At 45.9% G+C, this 21051-nt stretch overlaps 1 protein-coding gene across 3 annotated transcripts in view; it reads left to right on the top strand.

The window, feature by feature from the left end:
• Frmd4a (FERM domain containing 4A) overlaps window positions 1-21051 on the top strand; it is a 201397-nt gene that overhangs the window by 123885 nt on the left and 56461 nt on the right. For all 3 annotated transcript variants that reach the window (XM_028764786.1, XM_028764785.1, XM_028764787.1), the window contains one exon: window positions 87-173. In XM_028764786.1, coding sequence (XP_028620619.1) covers window positions 87-173 — 87 coding nt within the window. The remainder of the gene's footprint in view (window positions 1-86; window positions 174-21051) is intronic.

A 21051-nucleotide genomic window follows, 5' to 3' on the forward strand; every position in this document is an offset into this window, starting at 1 on the left:
GCCGTCAGCTGAGGAGGAAATCCCTTCTTGTTCTGCCTTTGCCTTCTCCAGCCCCATGTTGACCTATACTTCTTTTGACATCGTAGGACAAGCAGGGGATACCTTGGTGGCTGGGACTGAGCTACAAAGGAATTTTCCAGTATGACTACCATGATAAAGTGAAGCCAAGGAAGGTAAGGGTCCCTCCTCTGTGGGTCTAAGGTTCTTTTTTGAGAGAGGAATGGGGGAGATGGGAGTTAATATTGTACAGCCTAAGGGCTCACCAACCCATGCTAATGTGCGTGTATATAAAAATTACTCCACGGTAATCCTTCCTGGGTAAATATTTTTCTCTCCGTGTTTCTAAGGAAACTTAAGGTGTTATAATTATCCAAAGTATGGTGTTTGGCTCCATTCTCCAAGAGCAGATGGGCAAACTGGCTCTGGGGGCCTATCGTGTTTGCTCCTTTTGTTGGGTGGCTACATGTTTTGGCAAAATGAAGGAACATTATCTCTCTTGAATCCTGAGGCCAGTCTGGGTTCTCCCTGGTGGTTTTTGGAATAAGATCATACGTCATAATAGTGTACAGGTCATAGGTCAAGAAGATATAAAAAATAGAGTAAGAAAAGCTTTTGAAATCCTGACAACTACCTTTCTGGCATCATACAAGTGAACAGAGACTAGAGCCATCTGCCTCAGAGAAAGGGAAGTCAGGTCACTAGGAACAGAAACCTGTTTGAATTTCGTTTTCATTGACACACTTTCCCTAGACCAGAGCAAGCAGAAAAAGTACAGTGGGAAAGTGCTTTGGGGATGAGAATGTACCATTGGTCCATTGCACACATACAGACTGCTACCCAAGCTTCTGTATCTGTGACTAGGACAGAAACACACCTGGGCTGACCGCACTCTATGAAGTTAACACCTGTCCTCTTAGTCACCTTCTTCATTAAATTGACCGTTTAATGATCACTTGATCATTTCAGTTTCAAGTAAAGATCATGAGCAAAGAATGGAGGAGCTGTTCACCGGGAACACTGCAGGTTGCTCTGTGTGACAAGCCCCAAAACCTCTCTGTTTTCCATTTACACACAAGAAACCAATGGTGCCCCACCACTACCACTACCACCACCACCACCACCACCACCACCACCACCACCACCACCTCAGTGCATGTTCCTGCTTTAACCCTCTTAATTTTCTGGGCCATAGACCTATTCCCTGACCTCACTTTGCATCTCCTGGTACTTTTCTTTCCCTGGCCTTTCTAATGTTTTCCTTGAGTTTTCTTCTCTTTTACACGGCATCTTCTTTCTCCACCCAGCCAGATGGATCCTTTATTTATTTTTTTCTACTTGGAAATGACAAACATGCCCCCATCACCTTTCACAGAGTCCTGGTTGCAATACATGCAGCTCTGCTTTGTCCTCCTTGGACATAGAAAGCTGGGGGCAAATGTGGCTTCCAACATTCTCAGTAGTGTACTTGATGATCTCCCAAGGAACTGTAGCGAGTAGTAGGCACTTAGGTATTCAGTTGGAGCTTAAGAGTGTCAAGAATTTCCAAAGCCTAATTGAACCCAGGCTGGTGTGGCTAAGACCCTCAGTAGAATTCAGGCTTGCCCTCTAAGCTCTCTGTAAATGGCTCTCAACAGTATTGAGACTTCTGTTCACTGTAGTGCTGTGTCTATAGATTTTTTTCCTTACTTTCTCTTAAGTGTAATTCTAATGAGAGCAATAGGATAGCCCTTGATATAAAACACCAGGGAGACACATAATATGGGCTCAATAAATCATTATTAGTAAGGCCTGATTTGGTCTTCAGTGCTTGCAGAAGGCTCTCAAACAAAAACAAAAATTATCAACAGAGCAACAGAGGAGAGGGAAAGACCGACACTTGGATCCCAGAAAAGTCACCAGCATTCATAGATATCCTTGGGAGACACTTGATGCTGATCGTGTGGGCTCATGTATAATTTGGGGGTTCTTGGGAATGCTGAATATAAAGTTAGGAACAGTCCTTTCAAACTCCCCACCCCCTATCAGGCCAAGTGATACCTCTTCTTCATAAGCTTTGGGTAGGGGGTCCATGTTAATGGGCTCTCAAGGGCCAAACTGAAGAATTTGTGAAATCCTGCCTGCCAGAAGACTTGGGAAGGAGTCCCTTTTCTTTTTATATGATATCATTAGCATCACAAATCCCTTTGTGTTGCTCGTAGGAAATAGGAGAGGCTTCGAGCAACTCACTCGGAGAATTGCTGATGGAACATGTTCTAAAGGTGCACACACTTGGCAGAGTTATCATTGAACATTTGTATATAAAGTGATCCAAGTCCCTCCTTTCTGCCTCCAGACCACATGTATCAGAAACTCTCTGGGTCCACCCTGTCTCTCTGACCCCCCACTATGCACGTAGAAAGCATGGCAGGGATATCCGATGGTGTCTGGAGATAGCCCCGGTCTATCACAGCCATCTGTGCTCCCTGAGCTGGGACTCGGGAAAAGGTAGTCAGGCAGAGCAGGTGTGGCCGCGTCCCCAGGTACTGAGCTGGAGAGTTCCCAAGCACTAGAGGATGAGTGAGCTTCACATGAGAGATGGCCTCCAGGTGGTAGCATGCCCTTCTGGCACTGGGGCCAGGTACATCTCTACCACCTTAAGCCTCCAGGAATGCTTAGGAGATGATGGGTGCCAAGATCTAAGTACCAGGGGGCATCTGTGGCAAGAACGGCCTCTCCTGCCCAGGCAGCTCTTCCCACCCAGCAGCAACCAGAAGCCCTCAGTGACACTCTGACCCACTTACAGCAGCTGTCACATGGCACCATCGTACTGAGCGCCAACCTTCAGGTTGAGCCAATGGCAATGCTGGGCACTCCCTTTCTTTGAAGGGCTGAGTGCTGTCTTCTACTGTGTCACCTATGAGCATCCAAACAGGCGTTCCCATAGGGCTCATCAAAAATGTCTCCCCAAATCCCTGAGAGCCCAGAGCTAAAGGCCATCCCAAATCAGACAGGACAATAGCGTGGTCCTAGTTCTCCCGGTGAGATGCAGTTCACTATTCTGGTTTCAGTATCTACTCTATGTCAGAGTCACACTCTGAGTAGAAAGGTGAACGTAAAGTGAGGGGCCGCCAGGCTGGGGTAGAAGAAAAAGCTATGCTTCCTGCTATGCATAACCCACAATATAGGACCTGGATCTTTCCAACAAACAAATTCTTCTCTTCCTAAGTACAGTTCTGAACTTCATTTTAAAACATTTCTGAAAAGCCAGGTGTGTGGCACAGGCCTGTAACCCCAATCCTCTGTCTGGGCTATAGACAGTTACAGGTCATCTTGGACCACATATCAAGATTCTGTCTCAAAAAAATGAAAACAAAAACAAAACAAAAAACCAAGAAGAAACAACACAAAAACACAGAAAGCAAACAAAATTTAAATCAAAACAAAAACCAATTTCTTTTCTAGCTCCCCATCCCCGACCTCAGCCCTAGCATGTTCTGTCAGAAACAATAAGACACATAGGGACTTTTTAGACTTGTTTTTTTGTCTTTTGAGTGTGTTCAGAAAAAATCAGGAGTTCTAAATGAAGAAAAGTCAGAGCAGGAACCTGGAGGCAGGAACTCCTGCCAAGGATGTAGCAGAGGCCGTGGAGAGCTGCTTACTGGCTTACTCTCCATGGCTTGCTCAGCGTTCCTTCTTATACTGCCCAGGATCACCTGCCCAGGAGTAGAATAGCCCACAGTAAGCTGGGCCCTCCCATACCACTCATTAATCAAGAAGATGCCCTACAATCTTGCCAATAGGCAGTTTGACGAAGGTTTATGCTCATTCGAACTTCCATCTTCCCAGATGACCCTAGCTTGTGTTAAGGTGACAAAAAAAATACTCAGCACAGGTGGCATGCACAGAAGACTCGACCCCCACATGCCCTAATGTAGCAGCAAGCAGGATTTAAAAACAAATGAAATCTGTCATGGGTGTTCATTCCCCACTGCAACGCTCCTTGCTTGTATGCATGAAGTAAGTCTTGTAGAAAGATGAGGCAGAGCCCTAAAAAGTTGCTGAGAGTACATTATAACATACCATGTGAGCTCTTGCAGATGCCTTCCACCCACTCTCAGGAAACACTGCTTGTATCCTTCACCAAGTGAAGTTTTCCCTTTTACCTTCCGTCTGCCTGACAGATTTCAGCTCCTGTCAATCATCACACATACCACATGCCACTAAGAAACATCCCTTAGCTGTTATCACTCTTGCCAATGGGCAGTCGTCCTGTCAATCTTTATGCATGATGTATAATCAGAGGAAGGAATCACACACACACACACACAAACGTACACATGTCTGTCACGCCTGCTCCATCCCAGTTGCTAACCACCTTTAACATTTGTGTAGAAATAACTCGACCTCAGGATTAATGAAATGGTACCCAGTGGATGTTTGGCCCTGGGGGTCGATCTCAGGCTACCTCTTATTGTATTTGTGGTCAAGTACTGAGACTTTTAGCACATCAAAACCTGAAAACCTCCCAGCAACAGTGACGCGGGATGTCTCAGCACTCTGCCAGTTATGCTAAAAGTAAAAGCAAGAGTATTTTTTTTCTTTCTTTTCTGAAGCATGTGAATGCAAAGTCAATGCCGTATATTCCAAAGGTCTTATTGATTCAGCTGACAGCATCAAGGTCTTAGGGGGCATAAATAGGTCTGTCTCACAAGGAGCTGCCTGTAAAGAAGTCCCCACATTCCTTAGATCAAAGCCTGAGGAAGTAACAGCTGCTTTAGTCTCTGTGCCCAGCAGACCCTTCTGTGCAGGCTCAGTCATAGAGGTGTGGGTTAGTTGTGGCTAATGCCTCAGCTTCATTACCGGAATCAGGATTTGTGTGAAATCCTTCTGTTTTGCAACCTTCCGACCTGCAGACAGGCTAACCCTCTGGTCATCAGAAGCCACGATAAGAAGAAAACAGAAAATGCTAGCTCACTGGGGTTTTGAGACAGCCCAGTGTGAAACACGGAGACTCACATAGAGGTAGTGTACATTAGCCATAGACCGGCACTTGTGGTTCTATCCTTACCAGTGTGTATTGAACGAAAGCTATCCTGTGGGAAGGACTGGGCAGTCAGGCTTTGTTACATATTCAGTAGGCAGCATTTACTTATTTATTTGATGTGCACTTAGGGGGACTTTTATGTATGCTTAGATGCACAATTAGGAACACTCTTGAGTCCCTTCCGAGGCATTAGGAGAAGGAATCAAAGTAACTGGGTAGCCTCCGAGCAGCCAGTGTGGCTTCATGAGTCCTCAGAGTGTTTCAGAGACAAGGGAGGTGGCTCCAGGAGTTGATGGATTCTTCACCTCCCCCAGATGAGTAAAGATTTTTTTTTAATTCTATTAGATGATGAGACAGGAAGGGAAAATAATATTTACAGGAAATATTCCATTAGCTATGAGCCGACTCCCAGTGGGATGGCTCTACTCAATTACTCAGAACGATAAGGATGCTGGCTCCTTGCTGATTTGGTCCAGCTTCTGTTTGGGCACCTTTGACTCATTTGCTGGCTGCAGAGCCCTCTGACTTTGCCTGGCCTTGGCTGGGTGCCTTGCTTCCTCCAGCTTGTCTGTTCTCCTTGGAAACCACACCCTCTGTACACACCAGAGGAAGCTCTAGTTAATGTGTTTAGCATTCTTTGCATTTTGCAGCCTTTGCTCCTTCATGGTTCAGGATCAAAGAGCCACGCCTTATCGCTCCTTTAGATCGTAATGCTGGATGAGTGAGCCGGCAAAGGCTCAGTGCCTGTGGGTCCCGGCAGTGGGGCAGCAGGGAGAGCTAGCCTTAAAGCTGGGGAGCAGGTACTTAGAGGAGGATTGGGGGAGGGAAAAAAGAAGTTACCAGAAGGACTCCAATCCAGGAATGGTGGCTCAGGCCTAGAACCTCAGCACTTGGGAAGCTGAAACCTGGAGTTTCAGGAGAGCCTTAGCTACAAAGCAATACCCTGCCCCAGTCAAGGGCTGGAATATAGGTCAGCAGTTGTGTGCTTGTCTGGCATGCACACACACACACACACACACACACACACACACACACACACACACACAATGCTTTTGAACCCAGCAACCTTCATGTCCTCTCAGGGCCAAAGTGAATGATGGAAATTTGTTCACATCTGGTATGGGGGTGGGGAGCTGTGACGCGTTTAACCTCTGCGCATCTCTTTATCTGTGACAAGGTGACTGAAAGGCGCAGACAGGATGGATGTAACCTAGTTTTCTCCACCTAGAGTAAGTTCACTTCTCCAAGACTCTCCCATTGTCAAGACGAGGGAGCATCTGCCTTGACATAGCAAATATCATTACAGGGTCTTTTACACTGAACAAGAAAGGCAGCCGGAAACACAAACAATGCCCCTTTGTTAAGGGGAGATTTCTTCCTTGGTTATTGAGTCTGGGAATCCAGGGTCCCTCTGTTCCCACAGGTTACAGGAGATCGATCTGAGCATACCCAGGGCACTGGCTCATATTGCACTCTTTTCTGGGAAGCTCCAGTTCCTATCAGCCTGTTACCTTTGAGGAAAATTTCATTTGTCTTTGAGCAGGGAAAAAAATCTCACACTGTCTCACACAGGTGGATAAGTTTGTTTTGAGGTAACAGCTCACTAGATAACCAAGGCTGGATTTGAGCTCACTATGTAGGCCAGGCTAGCCTCAAATTCTGAATCATCCTGTCTCACCCTCCCATGTAAGCTGTGCCTACAAGATTGTACTACCATACCTGGCTCCAGGTGTGTGTGTGTGTGTGTGTGTGTGTGTGTGTGTGTGTGTGTGCATGCGCGTGCATGCGCTCATACACATGCACTCCTCTCAGAGGGCAACCACCGGTGTCATTTCTCAGACATGTAACCTTTTCCTTTTGAGGCAAACTCCCTCACTGCCCTAGAACTCTAAGCTAAACTGGCCATCCAGCAAGCCTGCCTGCTTTGCCTCCACAGTGCTGAAATAGAAGCATACTACACTGCCACACCTTGGTTTGCCCCCCATATAAGTTCTGAGGATCAAACTCAAGTCCTCATATCTGCAAGGAAAGCACGTTAGCAAGTGATCTGTCCCCCAGTCTGAGAACACCAATTTCTAGATAGATAACCCCATGTCTATCTTCAACTGTTCTCCATGTGAAGCAGTGCCCAAGCCAGATCTGATTAGATGGCCAGGGTAGTTTCCTTCCCCATCTGACATGTCTGTTGTGGTATGTGGTCTCCTGGGTCCATACACTCCCTATTTCAATGCCTATCTCGTAGACATCTTGTTCCCCCTGGCCCTACAGCGCATGCACCAACACAGAGAAAGGCCATATAAATAGCCACATTGATGGTGTGGACAGTAGGGGTCAAACGGGACATTGGATGTTTATAACACTCAAATAAACACCCAGCCAGACAACACAGCAGCGCCCTCGAGACTGACAAGCTTCTGAAGAACTCTCCAGACAGATTCCCACTACTCTGGGAGCCCCGTTGACCCTGGATGCAATTTGAAGGAAGCAAATCAAAACCAAATGCTATAGTTGGATCCCAGATCGCTGCAGGGGAGCATTCAGTAGCCCCACTCACGCCAAAAGAACCACAAACCAGTGGCAACTTCTGAACTGACTTTGTTTTTCTGGCTCTGAAACCAGTGACTTCTCATGGAATAACAAGAACATCTAACCCACTAGGACACAGCTCTTTATCTCACGCTGTCACTTTATGTGTCTCTCCTTGCCCCTTGGTAAAGCTACAGGCAGTCTCTTGGCTCCTCTGATAATTCCCGAATAGTCAAAGTCACATAGTCACTTTAAGCAGCTAAACAAGCTTCTATTGAGACAGTAATGGGTCTGGAGAGATGCTTCCATGGTTAAGAGTGCTTGCTGCCCTTGCCCAGTATCAGTTCCTAGAACCTGTATCAGGTGGCTCACAAACCACCTGTAACTTTAATACCAGGAGATCTGACACTCTCCTCTGACTTCCCCAAGGACCCACATGGATACACACATACATAGACACACACATATAAATCAAAGTAAAATAGAGATTTTTTAAAAAGAAATTATCATGTTCAGCCCCAAGAGACATTAAAAGATCCCGTGTTAGTCAGCTTTTGGGTGCTGTAACAAACTACAAAGATTATTATCAATTTACAAAGACGAAGGGCTTTATACAAAGCCCTTTGTACAATCTTTATACGAAGATTGGGCTCAGCTTCAGAGGTTCTAGGTCATGATCAGTTGACATTTTTGCTTCGAGACCTGTTACAAGATGCAAACCATAAACCACAGTGGGAAGTACATGGCAAAGCAAAATCACTAACTTCATCCACAAGAATCAAAGAAGAGGAAGAGAAGGAGCCAGAGTCCCAAAATCCTCCTCAGGGGTACCCCCAGTGACTTAATGTCTTCCCATGTGTTTCCCTCCTAAGGATCTCACAGTCAGCTACCCAATGACACCACCCTGGTGACCAAGCCATTAACACATGGGCCATTGGGGAGCAGTCAATATCCAAAGTATAGAGGGCTGAGATGGCTTAATAGATAAAGGTGCTCCCAGCCAATCCCCAAGACCCACACGGTAGACAAAGAACACTGACTCTTGCATATTTTCCTTTGACCTTCACAAATACGCTGTGGCATATGTATGTGTCACACACACACACACACACACACACGTACATATAGAAAATAGATAAACAAATACATTAAAATTTTAAAACATACAGATCCAATGTATAGTAGCTTCTTCTGCCTTAACATGCAATCTCTTCCCTGTCTACTGAATTCCCCTCTCCTCTACTGCACCTGATTTCTGAGGGTGCCCCCAAGCTCTTCGTGTGATTGTCATAAACCCTAACTCTCTGGGTTTGTGTGGGCAGCTGGGCCTTTTCTGCCTGCTCCCTGTGAGAAGCAGAGTGCTCACAGCACGTCTCTCTCCCAAGACGTTCCCCTTTGATAGAGTGTGCCTAACACTTACAGTTTCAACCTTCCTGAACACAGTACACTGCAAACTGTGAGTAAAGAATTTAAGGATCATCCAACCATAAGGCTTCATGTGCATACAGAGGCTGGAGGAAACCATTGGCCACACCCTTTGAGATAGATTCTCTTATTGGCCCGAAGCTCAACAGTTAGGTAAGACTGGCTAACCAGTGAACCTCCGATATCCCCCTGCCTCCATCTCTCTAGACCTAGGATTTCAAGTGTGCACTACCACACTGGAGACTTTGTGTGGGTGCTGGGGATTGAACTCAGGTCCTGTGTTTTCAAGACAAGCACTGCATTGACAGGGCCATCATTGTAGCCAGTAAGGTTTGTCAAACTTCTAACAGAGTTTATAAGACACAAGTGAGTGTGTTGCAGCTTTCATTGTGGCTCAGTAGGGTTGAGGGTGTTGACAGTGTGGTGCAACCCATCTTCAAAACTCTTTCTATAATACAGACCTGGTACTTTTAACTGCAGTGCCCCATTTCCTCCCCACCCCAGTTCTGGCGGCCATCTTTCTGCCTTCTGTATCTATGAGTTTGACTCCACCTGTTAGTGGCCTATGTTTGTCTGTGGGTAAACATATCCAATCCCAGAACATATTTCAGAATGAGAAGGGTCCCTGAGTAGGTAATAGTGATGCCACCATGTCAGAAACAGGGCCCATGTCACCCTATTGAGCCTGTTTGTTGACCTTTCTACCCAGCTCTTGGCCCCTGCCTGTGGCCTCTCCTGCCTGGTGATCAAATCACAAGGCTCTCATGAAGGACTGCTCACCTTGAAGTCTCACTCAGGACATCTGTTTTACTCATCCTTGGCTCTAGGGTACCCATGGCCAGGGTCACTGCAGATACTGGAGTCTATGACAAGTGAAACAGACTATTTAACAGCCTGATGATTTTTTTCCAGCATATCCAGCAGGTGTTTCTGCTGCCTAAACTTCTCCACCAATCCTTTCTCTCGATCTGGAAGGTGTATACTGGCATTTTATTAGCCTATGTGTCCCTATGCCCACTGGCGTGTACCCAGCCTGGTTGCCATGGCTTTCTTATGATCCAGCCTTTTAATGAGAGGGCAAAGCACCAGGAGTACCCTGGACTCCGGGCTCCATAGGTCCTCAGTTTGGATTGAAACCAAACACCAACCCTACCTCAGACAGCAGTCAGAGGAGTTACAGCTGAGCGAGTTTCCTGTGCACCTGGGTGTTTCTAATCACATAATTGAGTTTATGGTTGACATTTGGAAACCCATTAAAAAAGAAACCTGGTCACTGGCCAGGTTTCTCACCAGCAGAGTGAAAGCCTTGAGCTTCAGAGAGCAGCAAGCACCCAGAGGTGCCATTGCCGTGATTGCTCATGTGCTCAAGGGCTGGGGAAGGTGAGTTGTCATCCACAAATTCCCATCAGTAAGTGAGAGAAGGGGGTTGTCATGACAACAAGGGAAGATTCCTATGGGAAAGAGGTGCTCCTGAGAATGAAGGGGCTTCTTTTTTATACCTGAACTGCTAGCTCCTTTTATGCAATTAACTTTATTGAGGTGTATTTTTTTTCCAGTACAGTGCATTAGACCTAGGGCTTTCTCCAAGCTACACAAATACTCTAGCATGAGCCTATGAGCTACATTTCCAGCACACATTCATTCATTCTCCTTCCCTCTCGCCCTCCTCCCCTCTTCCTCTTCCCCTGCTTTTAATATGGGTACTGGGGATCTGAACTCGGGTCCTCCTGCTTTCTCAGCTAGTACTTCCTATTATCAAGTGAATGCTCTCCCTAAACCAGTACCCTATCCCTTCTTGTGGCAGAATAATATTCTTTGCCTGCTTTCTCAGCTCCTTCTGCACTCACATACAACACACACACACACACACTCACACATGCACACACACTCACACATGCACACACACTCACACACATACATACACACTCACACACATACATACACACTCACACACACACACTCACACACACATACATGCATGCACACATACATGCATACAGACGTTAATATCTGCTCAGTCCCTCACAGAGCTCCTATCTGGCCACTTTTGTAATAATGCCAACCTTTCCCCAGCCCTGCCTGCTTGTTTTACATTTGTCCTTGGACCTGTTGTCCTTGGACTGACTGCCTCGTGGGTTGTGAGTCAATTTCTTATTTGTTTATCTCTTGTCTCATGAAAATGCACAGGCTGCTTCTATCCTTGCCTCATACGGTATATAAAAGATACTGAACACCATGCTTGATGGCACACCTATATAATATCAGAACTTAGAAGGCTGATGCAGGAGGATTGCTGTGGGTTTAAAGACAACTTGAACTACATAGTACTGGCCCAGCCAGTGCTGCACTGAAAGATCCTGTTTGGGCAAAAACAAGCAAACAAACAAACAAATAAAATGCACTTGGAGTGAAGTATCTAATAGTGTGTTGCAAGCCAGAGCCAATTTTGAAGAGATCCTAAAATGTATGTGTACAGAGCCTAAGAGACTTGAGTGTAACTTGGATAACTCTCAAGGAAGGGTCTCAGGCACTTACTCCACTGAAACACTGAGACATTTGCAAGGGAGGAGGGAGAAGAGAGCCTACCACATTTTACCACTTATATCTGTAGGTAAAAAGAAAGAGGGAAGAGAGACGAGGGGGCATTTAAAAATGGCTTCCATTTTGACCAACCTTTGGCTTTGTTTTTTTGTCTGTTGGGCCAAGAAGAAATTGAGAGCTAGTCGTAGTTGGCTATCAAGATTGCACTCCTGGGATCCTTCAGGCCACCGGACATTTCTCTTTCTCTTTCATAGAAGCAGAAAGGGTCAGCTTGGGAAACCCTGGTCGAGTCCTGGTAGTCATCATCGGAGAGTGTGGCAGCAGCTTATTTTTGATGAGCTGTGTACTGCTGGAAGGATTTTTCTTAATCAGCATGGTTCACAGGGGAAACCCAGGATGCCCCAGCCTTCCTAAAGACTGCTAAAGCTGTTCAGCACCCACCCCCGGCACAGCCAGAACCCGACAGATACAATTCTCCCCACTAGACAGAGTCTAAGCAACAGGTCCTGCTAATCAGCCAGGGATCTACTGCTGGGATCCACCCTGCACAGATCAGTCGTACTGAGGAACAAACCCTGAGCAGGCAGAGGCAATTTCTACACCAGATGAGCCGTTCAGTCCAAGTGGGACTCGAATCCCAGGGTTCTGGGATTACAGACATCTCTAGTTCTTTGTGGAATCACGCTGAGTATAAATAGAGCTGCCGGGAATCTGTGAGTTCTTGGCCCATTCTCCCCTCTCGGTCTGCTTCTGACTGCCACTTCCCCGTGACCTTGTACAGATCAGGGAGGGTGATCCTGTGTATACATACATGTGCATATGGTACACATGCACGTGGAAGTTGGAGCCAAGAGGTCAACCCTGAATGTTGTTCCTCACGTGCCTTCCACCTTGTTTTATAAAAACATTGGACTGGGGCTCACACATTCAGCTAGGCTGGCTGATTAGCACACCCCAGAGCTTTCCTGTCTCTAGGATGGTACGTTGGTGCCACCATTCATAGGTTCTGAGGCTCAAAGTCAGGTTCCCATCCTTTCACACAAATGCTTTCCTGACTGAGTTATCTTCCTAACTCTGGAAGCGTACCTTTAATGAAGCACCCACTTCCATTGGTATTTCTTACTTTGTGGAAGCAGCCTCAATTCAGGCTTCAGTGCATGCTGCTGTCACATGCCATCTGTACAACCTTGCACGTCTCTCAACTGGGTTTGTCGTAACTCATTTCCTAATGTTCTTTCTCTACTCACATGCTCAGTCCACAGTTACTGAGTAGCAGGTGAGTGACCGACTTGCCTCAAGCACATTCCTGAAGCTTGAGTGTGTCGAAGACATCTGAGTGAAAGGTCAGCTGCAGCACAGGACGCTGATGACTGTGGCAGAGGGGTGGGTAGAGATATCTGGGAGAACTACCCAGGCTGAGACTGGAAAGCCTGTGATACCCGGAATAGCCCTGATGAGACCATGTAGCACAGGATAGGATGCTGAGCATGCCCAGTTGTTTTTCGATGCTCTCTGCAGCCTCTCCTCCTATAAGTTCAGGAATCTTCAAACTGGCCTGACCACTTCAGAATTCCTCCAGGGGGAGAGAAGGAGAAATGGGATACCAGGGCTTGAACCTTAGGACCAGTCATTCTGGAATGACAGGGAATATGGGAGTTGAAGTCTTCACTCCTAGAACTCGTCATCATCTTTCCGGAGAAGGCATCGCTCTAGCAGGGAGATCTATAAAGGAGTAGCAACCAGGACCTCAGCTGCAGAGAGGGCATCTCCGCCAGCCACTGCATGCCTCAGAAAAGCTGAGTGGTCAGATCTTGTAGCAAAAACCTCAGACCAAGCTACCTACTTCCTACCAGTGACAGGTATGGCTGCCAGGCAGCCTGCAAGATACAAAGGGTTCACCCTCTAGCTGGCTTGAAAGAAAGCCAAAAATCTGCTGTCCTGCCACCAGCACACCAGCCTCAAACCAGATCCCCTGTCCAAGTGGAACGGTCTAGGTCTTCCACCTGAATTCTCAGCAGCATGTAAGGAGTCCTCCTCCCATTCCCACCTAAACCAGGTCTGGAGGAGCTAAGGATTAACTCAGTTGCTAGAGTGCTCACTAATACTGCATAAAACTAGACACAGTGGTGCACAGTATAATCCCAGCCCTTGGAAAGAAAAGGTAAGAGGATCAGCAGTCAAGCTCATCCCGGGCTATACATTTCAAAACAATAAAATAAAATCATGTTGGGTATGGTGGCTCACACCTTTAGCCCCAGCACTGGGAGACAGGTAGGTGGATCCCTGAGTTCAAGGCCAGCCTGATCTACAGAGTGAGTTCTTGGGAAGCCAGGTCTGTACAGAGAAATCCTGTCTCCACAAATGAATAAACAAATAAAATCAGCTGAACCAGTTTAGGAAGGAACTGTCCCTTGTCATCAAGGAGGGCAGTTCCTGAAGCACCAAGGGTGTGAATGTACAAGCAAGCTGCTGTTAAATCATGACCCTTAAAGGGCCTTCGCTCCCTTGCTGCCTTTCTTTTCAGACTACATAGGTGTCTAAGTGGATCATCTTTAGGCTGAAAAGCGTCATAGTTACCAGTGAATAGCTGGACTCCCTTGCAGCATCTGTAGTCATCATTTTCTGCCTTCCATCTCAGTTTTCCCCAGGGTCAGATGACCTCCACAAAAGGGGCAAGGTTGTTGAAATGATGCTACACCCTTGGACAGAGCGCCTAGGGGCCAGAGAACAGACATGCTCACCTCAAAAACAAATAGAAAAGCACTTTTTCCACACAAACCCTGTTCTCCAAAGTAGTCAAGCACTACATGAAATAAACACTTTAGAACAGCTCAACAAATGTCTTTGTCAAAGCAAGTGAAATGGCCCCTTACGATTTTCTCAGTATATGGACCAAGTACTCTCGCTTACACTTAGTCATTCCCTATCTTTTCTTGTCCAAGGATGGGTTACTCTTCCCATTGCTGTAAAGGCAACTTGAAGAAGGATGACTTTACTTTGCCTCTCTCGGTTTGAGCCTCGCAGCCGGAGCAGAACCTAACTGGTTACATTGTGTCTAACTCTCAGGAAGACCCAAGAGATAAAAGCTGGTACTCAGCTCAGTTCCTCTTTCCCGTTTTATTATCCTGGACTCCAGTGAGAGGAATTATGGCGCCCACATTCAGGGTGGGTCGACTTGGTTAAACTCCCCTGACTATCCTACCTACTGAAGGAAGTCTTTTTAAAGGAGAACTGGTGTGCGGAGAGGTTAGGCCACAGAGCACTGGGGCATAGTGCTGACATCGAGGAAATCCAGTTAAACTAGATGTTTCGCAACTCCAGGCACTGACCCCATTCAACACTCATTCCCCTTGACTCCTAGAGGCACACTCTGCAGGGATAGAGGGCGAGGTGAGAGAGTGGGGGATGGTAATCACATCTGGAAGAGAAAGGAAAACACGAATACAGTGCCTCCTGAAAGTATTCATGCTTGCTGAAGCTTCATGATAAACTCTTTCTGCAAGAAAAGGCTGATGTGAAGAGGAGAAAATCATCTAGAGACAGGTCCTCAGGGAAAGAAGACAAAAGGAAATCAAATCCAGTGGGAGGAGGGGAATCAAATGACCTGTTTCTCTTCGGGCTCTGTTAAGGATTCACTGGCCTCTTTATCTTTCTTCCTAATGATTCTTAAGCCAAATGAAACTAAAAGGTTTTTGATGGGTTAAAAAGAGGCCATCCATTAAAAGGTCTATGCTTGGTGCTCTGGGCATCTGTCACTGGGTTAACCATATTAGTTTAGAGTTCCTGGTGTCTGATAGTGAAGGGGGAGGGGAGACCTGGCTGGAGAAACATATTGAATCCATTAGATCTGGCTTTGGAGAAAAATTACCCATTGTTTTAGTTGCTGAGTGTGCAACCATCTCCAAGAGGAAATAGATGCTTGTGAATGCTGGACAAGATATGGAGGACATGTGCCCTCCACTCACTGCCTGTGGTCAGAGTTTGTTAACTTGGAAGGGCCTAATTTGGTCCCCATGGTGTCTAACCTCACTAAAGCTAAGTACTATTATAGGAGAACATTTGATTTTTCGGATCAATACTCTGAGATTAGAAGTCATCTCAGGAAAACAGTCAAAATGATCCCTGGTCAAAATTGCAATAGGATTGGGATTGTAGCTTGGTAGAGTACTTGCCTAGCACGGGTTGCAATCACTAACATCTCAAATACATATGATTTGTGGGTGATTCATGTGACTGAGATGATATAGAGATAGTTACATATACATCAACAGGTGGGGGAATCTGCTAGAAATGACGAGGACAAACAAGCTCACAGAGAATATCTTAAACTTTGCCCAAATAGAATGAAGAACCTTAGGCTAGGCTCATGCTTACCATATGAAAATTTCAGTTGAACAGATAATAAATACTTGAGGGATGGTAAGATGGCTCAGTGAGCAAAGGCACTTGTCACTGAGTCTGATAATCTGAGTTCTACCTCTGGAACCCACATAGTAGAAGTGGAGAAACAACTTCTACACTTCCCCTGACCCCTACACACATGTATATTCTCTGTCTCTGTCTCTCTCTTTTCTCTCTCTTTCTCTCTCTTCCTCTCTCTCTCTCTCTCTCTCTCTCTCTCTCTCTCTCTCTCATGCACACACACAATATACACACTAAATAAATATATAAATGAGTAAACATAAAACATGTAGGGAAAATATTTTTTAATGCCCTCGGTAACATATTCATCATCCTTCAAAGAAAATTGCACAAACCTGAACTTTAGGCTGATACATGAGAAAACTAGAACCAGAACTTTCATGTTTTACATTAGGAAGGATAGTATCGGGTAATGAATGATGCGGAATGGACATCAGAATAGTGAGCCCTTGCTGAATGCTAACTAGATACCAGGCATCAAGCTAAGCATGCTGTATGTACTGATCCATTAATCCAGCAGCCCTATAGGAAAGTGTTGTTATTCACAGTATTAGATCTAAAACAAATAAAGACACAAAGAAATTAAGCTTCTAAAGATAGCTGTCAAATACTTGGTAGATACTATGACTTTGAATCCTGTGCTTTTAATAGCTATTATTTTGTTTTGTTTTTTGTTGTTTGCTTTGTTGTTGTTGTTAATGAATACTGTATTACCAATTAGTAGGAAGTACAAGATACTCCATTTTAAAATCCAGGAGAACAGCATTGAGATGGTCTTTGAAGCTGCAATGCCAGCTCTGACCTATATATGCACAGAATCTATGAATATCTCATTTTGGAGATTCGAATTTAGAAGGCTTCGGAAGTTCAGGGCCAGAAGGGAGAACCTTTGACTGACATAAGCTAGAATCATCTGAGAATAGACCTCAGCAAAGTAAATGCCTCTGTCAGACTAGCCTGCAAGGTAGCCTGTGCAGCATTTTCTCGATCAATGGGGAAGAGCCTAGCTCATTATGGGCAGTGCTATCCCTGGGAAAGTGGTCCTGTTTGTAGAAGGCAGTGGGGAGCCAGTACTCAGCATTCTTCCATGGCTCCTACTCCAGTTCCTGCTGTAAGATTCCTGCTTTGAGTTCCTACCCTGAATCCCTTTGGTGATGAAGTGTGCCACCTGAGAGTTGGCAATGGAAGCTGGGCTTCATTGTCCATGTTAGTTCCTGAGCCTTGGGTTGGTAAACCCTTTACATAAAATGATGCAGTGTTTGTCTGTGATCCATTATGTCTGTCTCTCTATACTTTCATTTCCTTAAGTTCTGGAAGCGGGTTTCACTGTTTAACCCAGACTGGCCCAGAACTCAGTACACTGTGCATCCTAATCTGGATTCAAACTGGCAGGAGTCCTTCTGCCTCAGCCCCTTGAGTACTAGGATTATGGATGTAAGCCAATGTGCTCGGGTTCCCAAATACTTTAACTCGTGTCTGTTAGATTTGCAATGCCTAATACAGTAGAAATGCTATGGAAGTAGTTATGGTATGATATCAATTTGGGAGTCCTGACAAGATAAAGACAGTCTCTATATGTTCAGTCTATATAATTTTTTTCAAATATTTTCAACCCCTGGGTGGAAGGACAAACAGAGGCACACACAACGGGGTGGAAGGGTAGCTCTAGAAGTACATGCTAGATATCATATTCTTCCTCTTGCCTACTAGCACAGCCAGGACCAAGTAGACATCCACGAATGTGAATGGATGAAAGAGTTTAGATTACATGGAGATCTGTGGCCCACCTAAACCACCATACCTCTGCTTCTCTTTCCTTTATAAATAAACTAAAACATATTGGACACCTACGGAAGTGTTTAAAATGGACACAAGGTCCCAACTTTTCTTTCTCATTTATATGTCTGCTTCTGTTGTCCCCCATACTCTCCTGGGGTGCACATGACCAAATATCCTGCATACACAGCACTGGGAGTTTTCTGTGGCACCTCCATTTGGCACCTTATTTTTTTCTGTGCCCAATGTAAAGATAAACCCAGGGAACTGTGTGTGGTAGTGTCTCAGAAAAAAGTAGAAGTGAAATTAGGAAGTGGGTTTTGTTTTTTTTCCTTGGGTTTTGTTGTCTGTCTGTTTTGTTCTGGGCTTGGAGACTCTTCTTATCTGTGTCGTTCTCTTTGAGAACTTGCTCGTGTTTGGAATGTGCGCAGCATCGTGTACCATCGGATGGCCAAAGCTAGTCTCTTGAAGGATCTGAAGCATCATTGTTCTCCCTCTTCATCAGGGCTTTGTGGCACAATAGAAAAAGACCAGGACAAGAAGTCACAAGCCTGGGTCCCAACATCAATCACATACTTAACCTTGGGCAGCTCTGAGTCTCTGCCCACAGAGCGGCTTCATCTGGGAAGGGAGGAAGAGATCCAGATGGCTGATTGGATTCTCTATAATGGTCCCTCTGGATGAAGCAGGAAGTTACTCATAGGGAGGTCATTTAGGGGCTCTATGACTCAGCCTCGGGGACAGGAGGAAGACAAGGCTCCCTAAAGTCCTGGTCAAGAATCAGAGCCATTAGGCCGAGCTTCCTCTCAAGTCGTTATTTCTACACCATCCTGACAGCTTGCCGGCTACTCCACATGCCAGCCCACAGTGCTTCATAAGTGCTGGCTGGAGAGGAAGTCCAGTGGAGCCGAGGCCTCTTCCTCAGCCTCAGCCTCAGCCATGCACAGGATGTGTGAATCTCATGGACTAGTAGGAGCCAGGGCCCAGGAGGCTCCTGCTCAGTTAGGATTTACAGAGCACCTTGTCACATTCAGGGCTCAAAAACAATAGTTATTAGCCACTTTTGCTTGCTCTCTATGGATAAACGTTTCCCTTCTTGGTTTTATACATGATGGCACTTGGGACCAGAACAGGACAGTAGAGGACCTGTGTCCATAGGAAGGCTAGGTCATAGGCTGAGAGCCCTTATCTGGGACCATTAGGATTCCAATGATGGTAGCTAACACCATTTTAGTAAAACCCTTTCCTAATGGTTTCTCTAAATTTTGGCGATCCCTTAACTCATCACTATCACTACAATCCTTATTATTAGAGATAGGGTCTTGATATATATCTGAGGCTGATCCTCCTGCCTCAGCCTTCTGAGTGATGGGCTCACAAGCAAGAGCTACCATTCTGGGTGGGCCTCTTAATACTTTTATTTCCCATGCCAACTCCAGTCACCAGGTCTGTTCTTAACCCAGGCTATTGTTGTCTCTTGGTCTCTGACTGAAGCTGCTGAGTATTGAGGCAGATGCTCTGTAGAGCTTGGATGAAGGTAGATCTACAAGAAAAGAAAGAAACATGTATTATTATTATTATTATTATTATTATTATTATTAACAGTGTGAAAGAAAAGCAGAGAGATCTTGTAGGAGAGAACAAACTTGGTTGGAAGCCCCCTTCTCACAGCCACGCTGTTGCTCATTTGTGAGAAAGCACTCCACTTGTAAAGTTCACCACCCACTAGTGAGTGAGAGCTGTTCTCACTAATTGGCGGACTCCTGGGGAAAGCTGCATAGTTAGCGGTTGGAGTAATGGACCAGGTGCCCTTGACTTCTATTTCTGGTTCCTTCAGAAACTGGTTGTGTGGCCCTAGGCAGTTTCCCCTCATTTCTGTGTGCCTTGTTTCTTCTCCTCCACCCCCAAGAAAATTCGCAATTTTTTCTTCACAGTGGACAAGGAGGGGGATGCTAAGTGAGCAAGGAAACAAAAGTGTCTGAGGGGATTTGTGGAGATGCCTAGCCAGACTGCCTTGATTTAACTGGTACTGATCAGTAGAAATTCTGATTATTGATAGGACTACATAGTTGAGCTTATAGTTAGATCACTGAGCATAGAAGTAGTTGAAGCCCTTAGGGAGCTAGCCAGTCATCAGCATGACTATCAGCTGTCTGGTATGTCTTTATGTAGGGTCCCAAATCACTGTGGTGATTTTACATAGTGGCTAGGATGGGTTGGCTTCTCTGAAAACCAGGTCATGGAGGCTCCTCTTGAGAGGCCCCAGGGATGCTGCAGTACCAGCATAGCAAGAGCCCCTCTCTCCCTATTTACAGGAGGACAGGAAACCAGACATCTTCCCTTTGCTTTTTTCCATATTGTATGTTTTTTTTATTTGTCTGTTTGGTTGGTTTTGTTTGGATTTTGTTTGTTTGTTTGCCTTTGCTATGCCAGCCTGAAAACTGAGTGTTGAACAGCCAGGGGCTCTAACGTCACATGAACAAAAATGCCCCAGTCCCCTGTCCCGGCCCGTGAAGAGCATAGTGCCTTTAGCTTAAATGACACGCAGCCTTTACTGCCAGCAGCAGCTGTCTCAGCCCTCTCTGTGCCGGCAGCCTTCAATTCCTGCTTCCCCCAACCTCCAGCAGAGTGCTGGCTCCCTAACTCCACCCCTCTCCTAAGTGAGAGAAAAAAAATCAGTAGCCAGTATTGCTGCCTGTGTGCATTTTTCCTCATCCATTTCTGCAGGACTCTTCCTATGTCCCCAAGAAGCTATCTGATCTAGAAAAACTGCCCACTTGTTTTTTCCGACTTCTTCCTTTCCTTCCCAGTATTTAATTTGCAAAATAAAAGCCAAAATAAAGTTGTGCTAAAACAGCTATCAGAGAATTTATTGTTTTGTCCCAGCTACGAAATTTTCTAGAGAAAATACATCACCGCATGGACACACCCTGAGAGCTAGGACTCCAGTGTTCACCCTTCAGAGCAGTGCTGAGTCAGAAGCCCCTCCACTTTCCCTGGACAGCCACCCTGGCTAAAGATGAGGGGCCCAAAGCAAGCCCAGATGGTTTTGTTTGGGCCCTTTGGCAGACACACGGATCTCCACACTGCACAGCATCAGGGACCACTTAGAGGAAGGGCATGGTTTGTGTTTTATATTTTTGCAAGGAGCTGGGGAAGAAGGGGTTGCCAGGAAACCGACCCTCAGAGGGTTGTGCTCCAGGATTCCTTATCAGGCCTGGAGGCACTTCCTTAAAAAAGGCACAAGTGTGGCCTGAGTGTTCATGCCAGGTGTAGCTTCCTTTCCCCGAGGGGAGGCGTCCCCCTTCTCTGGTCTGCACACCAGATACAGGTGGGGC

Source organism: Grammomys surdaster, unplaced genomic scaffold, assembly GCF_004785775.1.
Source record: "Grammomys surdaster isolate TR1022 unplaced genomic scaffold, NIH_TR_1.0 146, whole genome shotgun sequence".
In the NCBI taxonomy this organism is placed as follows: domain Eukaryota; kingdom Metazoa; phylum Chordata; class Mammalia; order Rodentia; family Muridae; genus Grammomys; species Grammomys surdaster.